This window comes from Alligator mississippiensis, chromosome 11 (assembly GCF_030867095.1).
Source record: "Alligator mississippiensis isolate rAllMis1 chromosome 11, rAllMis1, whole genome shotgun sequence".
Lineage (NCBI taxonomy): Eukaryota > Metazoa > Chordata > Crocodylia > Alligatoridae > Alligator > Alligator mississippiensis.
In genome coordinates this window covers 67,173,302-67,179,932 of record NC_081834.1, presented here as the reverse complement: position 1 = coordinate 67,179,932, position 6,631 = coordinate 67,173,302, and the positions used below count along the sequence as shown (strand labels likewise).

At 44.0% G+C, this 6,631-nt stretch overlaps 1 protein-coding gene across 1 annotated transcript; it reads left to right on the top strand.

Moving 5' to 3' along the window:
- The first annotated feature begins 1,183 nt into the window (after positions 1 to 1,183).
- LOC132243926 (olfactory receptor 13G1-like) lies at positions 1,184 to 2,110 on the top strand. The gene has a single exon (XM_059714414.1). It carries the CDS (start codon positions 1,184 to 1,186, stop codon positions 2,108 to 2,110), a length of 927 nt encoding a protein of 308 aa, XP_059570397.1.
- The last annotated feature ends 4,521 nt before the right edge of the window (positions 2,111 to 6,631 follow it).

Sequence of the window (6,631 nt, the reverse complement as noted above, 5' to 3'; positions counted from 1 at the left end):
GAAGCGGGAAAAAAAGCAATGTATTTTGTTAAAAGAAGTAACCAAAATTCCCCCACCCACCTCCAAAGAGCACCTGGAACAAAAATATTTTTATCTCGAAAAATAACATATTATGCTCTCCTTCTCCACCTCCCCCGCATCCCCCGAAATATATATTTACCACTTTTTAACCAACTGATCTTTACATTTGCAAGTCTTGAGAGCTGAGAGCTGTCTCTGGAGTTTCTGGGTCCCTGGGAATTGAAAGTGTTCAGAGTATATTCTGTTTTCACTATACTTCATTCATTATCCCTTATTATTTGTTCTACTCCGTACTTGATTCATAAAGAAGAACATGGCTGAGATTTTCAAGGCTATCTCAGTGGAGGTAGCTGAAATATCTCATCTTGAAAAAACTGGTTAAGAAAATGTAGGTTTGTTGAAATCATTTTTTTCCCCTTTAGGAATATTGATTTTTTTTTCCAGAAAATATAACATTTTCCTTGAAACAACATACAAAAGAAATAAATTGTTAATTCAAAAGCAAATTTCATTTTGGCAATAAGTTTAAAGGATGATCTGTTTGATGATATTTTCTACTGGAACAACAGTATTGTTGGGAAAACTATAATAAAAAAAGCTTCTGGGAAGGAAATGCCTTTCCTCACGTTACCCATGGACATTTTGTGCCCATGAACTTGCCCTACATCCACAATCTCTCTCATTTATAAAGGTGGTCCTATATAAAATATCATTAAACAAGTCTTTTTTTACAATGCTTCTTGCATTTTCCATGGATGAACATGGGCTGCAATAACAGTGTAACACAAATACATTTTAGTGCTCTCTAAATTGAAATTGAATTTGGTGTGTGAAACTTTTTTGTGTCCTTTGAAAAAGTTTGGATTTTTTTCCCTTCACAACTTAACTTTTTGATAGAATTAAAAGATCTAAACTCTGTGTGTGTGTGTGTGTGTGTGTGTGTGTGTGTGTGTGTGTATGTGTGTGTGTGTATGTGTGTGTGTGTGTGTTGGGGGGGGGTCCTATTAAAAGGAAATTCCATTTTCCACATAGCTCTGCAGGTACAGATGCAGAGCAAAACCCCATAGTTAACTATGACAATCTCAGCCCGAGGTATTCTGTTGATGGCTTAAAGAAGTTGTAACAATTAATATCTTTGCAAAGATTCCTAGAGTATGAAGCAATGAAGAACCAAAGCTCTGTGACTGCATTTATTATGCAGGGCCTCTCCATCCACCCACAATTCCAGATCCTGCTCTTCGTCATCTTCCTCACTGTCTATCTCATCGCTTTACTTGGCAACCTTGCCATAATTGCTGCAATCCTATCCAGCCCGAGCCTGCACAAGCCTATGTACTTCTTTCTCTTCCACTTGGCTATAGTAGACATCATCTGCACCTCCACCATCATGCCCAAGATGCTTGGGAATCTAGTGACCATCACAAGTACCATCTCCTTCTCTGGGTGCGTGGCCCAGCTCTACTCTTTCACATGGTGTCTGGGTGCTGAGATGGTGCTTTTCACTGTCATGGCTTATGACCGCTATGTGGCCATTTGCTACCCTTTGCATTACAGCACCATGATGAACAGGAGTGTGTGCTTGGGTTTGTCTGCTGTGGTGATGGTTATTGCTGTGACCAATTCTTGGGTGCACACTGGCTTGATTGTGCAGCTGACTTTCTGTGGACCCAACATTATCAATCATTTCTTCTGTGAGATCCCACCACTGCTGGCCCTCTCCTGCACCCCAGTAAGGATAAATGAGATCATGGTCTTCACAGCAGACATCTTCCTAGCCATGGGGGATTTCCTATTGACATGTCTCTCTTACTGCTTCATTCTTAAGGCCATCATGAAGATCCGGACACGTGAAGGAAAGAAAAAAGCTTTTTCTACCTGCTCTTCTCACCTCATTGTGGTGTCTCTCTATTACTCCACTGTTATCTACACCTACATTAGGCCAGCCTCCAGTTATTCCTTTGACAGGGACACGATAGTAGCAGCTTTGTACACTCTTGTGACTCCGACTCTCAATCCTTTAGTTTATACCCTGAGAAATAAAGAAGTCAAGGTGGCCCTTAAGAAAGTGATTCCATATCTTGGGAGATAAGTTGTGACAGAGAGAACCCTGACTGGGCTTACTATCAAAGCTGAGTCCCTGGTATATGCTTTCCTCTGGAAAAGTGATTTGGAATTAATTTGATAAACTTTAGACAAAGAATGTAATTCCCAGCTTTATAAGCATCATATTTTCTTACATTGTTGAAATTTTAGAAACATGATGAAACCCGGTTGCTGAGAAAAAAAAAGAAAACAGGGAAAGAAGAAAGAAAGGAAGAACCATCGTGAAGGTTATCATTTATTGTCAAAAGTTTTGTATGTGAGATATGATGGCCATGAAATTGTAAATTAGGTGAACTTGCTTTGTAGTTTTTGTTGTCACTTCCTGTGAAATGGGGAAAATGCCAATCATTTAGAATTCTAATTCGTGTATAATTCTAAAGCTGTAAAATTGAACAGAGAATTCCATAACTCACCACATGAATTCCAGTGCATGCAACAGATCACTGAAACAAAATCACATTTCTTTCCTGCAGAGAAGGTAGATGTGTTGAAGCAATAAATGTACTGTAGAAGGGCATTGTGATGTGATGTTAGGAATAGCTGATTTATAAAATGTTACGAAACATCAAATACAATACTGTATTAACTAAAATATAAGACGACCCTGAATATAAGACAACCCTCCAATAATTAGATTCTAGATATGAGAAAGTAATAAATGCATTATGCTTTTCTGGATAGAGAATCTAAGTAATGGTGAGTTGTGTTGAAGCCCTCCTCCACTACTACAGTATGGAAAGCAGTGGCCGGGGGTGGTCAGGTATTCCCCTTGCCCTGAAAATTTCTTTCCCCTTTAACCTTCCTGACCACATTGCCATCCTTACCTCCCCCGTCCCAGCTCCCCAAAGTCCCTGGGCCCCTTCCCCACAAATCCCCCCAGTTTATGTCTCTTCCTCCCAACTCCCCAGTCCCTGCCTATTCCATCCTAAACTTCCCCCAGTCTTTCCCTCTATGCTTCCCCCAATCTTTGACCCTGCCTTCTCCCCACCCCGTTATTGTCAGATGCTGCTCAGGCTGCTCCATCCATTATCTGGAAGCTCAGTGATTGCCTGGCCATTCAGCAGTCAGTGCTGCTGATGGCTAGGCAGGGGGAGGAGTTTCCATGTGCTCTGTGCCCAGAAGTGAAGCCTGCCTGAGCAGAAGCGGCTGCCCTGTGTCGGGCATGCTCTACATCCTGGCCATCAAGCTGCTGCTGCTGCATGTGTTGTGGCACTGCCTGAGTGGTGTGGCCTTGCCATCAGCCATGGGCCCATCCATTGGCCCTCTGCTCCAGCTGACAGCATATGCAGGTGATGTGACCATTTTCCTTAACATCCGGGAAGATGTGTGAGCTCTGACAGACTGCCAGTGAGCCTATGAATATGTCTCCTTGGCCTGTATCAACTGGGCCAAGACTGATATCCTGCTGCTTTGTGCATGGAACAGCATGACACCCTTGGATTTGCTAGGAGGTCTCACTTGGTGCCATGAAGGCCTCAAAGTCCTGGGCATATTCCTGGGGCCACTGAACTTTATGATGTGTAACTGGGACAGCCTTGAGGAGGGGGTAGAGGCCCGCCTGGAACAGTGGCACTGGCACCTACCCAGCCTCTTCTACTATGGATGTATCCTCATCACCAACCACCTAGTGGTGGTGATCCTGTGGCACCAGTGTGCCATGCTCAACCCACTACAGGACCTAGTCGAGAGGCTTCAGCACCTGCTGGTATATTTTTTTTTTCCTGGGATGGGCACCACTGGCTCCCATGAGCTGTCTTTTACCTACCTGTTGCTGAGGGGGACCAGAGCCTGGTCAACCTGGTGAGCAAGGTGCCCACCTGCCTGCAAGCTCTTCAGTGACTCCCCTACAGCAAGGAGCACCTACCCTGGCACTAAAATGGTGTGCCGGTTCCTGTAGAGGGTGCGGGCCCTCATCTTCAACTGGGAGCTCTTCCTGCTAGACATCATGCTCCTGATCTGGGTGGTACATCTGGCCTCCTACTGTGATGTGGTACAAGCCTGGCAGGCCACTTTCTGCCTCCAGCCCCGGGCCCAGCACCTGCAGTTCTCACAGCTGTTGAGGTAGCCCGTGGTGCACAACCCTGCCTTGTGGCACCCTGTGCCAAACCTGGCCTCCACCAGCCTCATGGCTGCTTTCATCCAGGCACATGTCCTCTGCTTGGGTCATCTCCTTGACCCCACTCGGTCGGCCTGGCTCTCACCTGAGGCCCTGACCACCCAGCTGGGCATGTGCTCCATCTGCAGCATGGGTCATCTCTTGCGAGACATCCAGGATGCCCTCCCATCCGAAGCAGCAGCCACCCTGGATGACCACCTCTGGGAGTGCCAGGTCCCCCTTGCCATGGATGCCCTGAGCGAGGCCTTCCCCCTGTTGCCAGTCACCTCGACTGTGGCTGGAAGACTTGGCACCCTGCTAACACTCCCCGTGACTACTGACAGACACAGGTTGCTCCTTTGCTTCCCTGCCGTGTAGAAACCTTTATGCCTGTGTGGTTCACATCAGTTCACACAGTGTCACCTATATTATGAGGGGTTTTTTTGCTTGTCCGCAGCTTGAGGTACAGTTTCCCCCAAACCCCTGCCCCTATCTCCTTGAAACTTTGTGGCCTGAGCAGGGGCTAGCATACCTACAGTTTTAACCTCACTGTGATTTAACCCATACATGTGACACAAGTTTTTCTTTCAAGATTTTGTGGTGCAGGTTCCCCAAACACCCTGTATTTATTTCCTTGAAACTTGGCAGGTTTCATGCACTCTGAAGGGGCTACCATTTCTGCAAGTTTCATCCAAATCAGACCAGAAATGACAAAGTTATGGGCAGTTTTGTCCTTCCCAAATACATCCTGTGGGCGAAACATCGAAATGGCAAAACTGTTTCGACAGAACGGAAAGGAACGGTTGTTTCAAATTGAAACAAAATTTGAAACAGAACACTGTTCCATCAAAATGATAAAACACTGGTTGAACAGAATGCTGCCATTTCACACAGCCCTAAATACTTGCAGCAATACTAGAAGTATTGGGTGCTATGGTACTGGAGAACTGAAATCTCCTGGAGTGAAAGCTTAGGGAATCAATTGCTTCTTGTTGTTCTCTCATAGAAGACAGACCGTCACAAGAACCTGTCTCTCTATTCTGAAATTGTCCTAACATAAATCCATCATGAACACTTTTCTTAGCATTTCTTGTATAAATATAGACTGTTCATATAAGTCAAAACTTGCAGAATAAGATCCAAGAGAGGATACAGGTCCAGCAGGAAACAAAGTGTTGGTCTTTCAGTTTATTTCACACAAGTCATACTACACCCTTGGCTGTCGGTCACTAAAAAATGGGGTTAGTTAGCATTATAGATGGATTTGGAGTAGGGTGTAGGGCAGTTAGAATGACTAGATAGCTGGTTGGGGAGAAGAGGAAGAGAGAGAGATGATTTAGGGTATGAATAGTCTGTTTACATCCTGCCCCCTCCGCCCTCTTAATTCTTCATGTCTTTCTCCATTAATGGTAAAACACAGAAGTATGCATTGTTTCCTGGATCTTGAGCTGATGTAAATCAGCATAATTTTATTGAAGTAGATAGAAATCAATATATGTATAGCAGCTGAGGATTTCACCTTGACTCTCTATTCTAGTCTGTTCTATATCCTATACCACACCCATGACCATGGTACGTGTATACTCTTATACTTCTTTGTAGAATGTGAATGGAAATCAGTGTTTGCTAGGATCCTACCTTTCTGTCCCTTTGATTGTACTTTTACATGGATCCTTGACAAGCAGCTTCTGCTTTCTGATTTCCAGTGATCAAAAGGGGAGATGTGGCATTTTTTCTAGTTCATTAGAGCAAGCTTTGGGGACATTAGCTCCATCTAAGTATAGAAACTGCCAGATAGATGTGAACAGTGCCATATTCTATTAGGTGAAATACAGCTTAACAAAGTTAGCCTAGCATCATGGTTACTTAAAACACATCTGCCAACTCAAATCAACAGAAACAGAGATTTCTACTTTGAAAAATGGTAGAAACAAAAGAAAGGTGGATTTGTGTGTCCAATGCTGTGCCAAGCAGCAGGAGATCTGGGTTCACCTCCTGGATTAGGAATAAAATCTATGGCCATTCTTCCACAGGTCATTCTTTTCAAATTAGTCAAAAACAGCTCCCAGCAGCTCCAGTGGAGTTGCACCAATACACTTAGTTATATAAACATCAGACAGTTAATCCAAAAAGATGTACGTTAATTTCAAGTTCCAAAGTAATGCCACTACCTCTAAGCTGAAGAGAAATAATTGCCCATACAGGGTGTCTATACACAAGCAGTTCCCTGTAGTTACAGCTCATCAGAGTAGGCTTGATTAGTCAAGTCTGTTGGGGCATGGTAATTACTGTGCTCCAGCATACTCCAGCCTCTTCTATGTCAGAGTCCCCTCTCTTTAAAATGGTGGTGGGGCACTTTAACTAAAGCTCATTGGAAGAGCTTTAGTAAAATTGCACCTGAATCCATTTTTA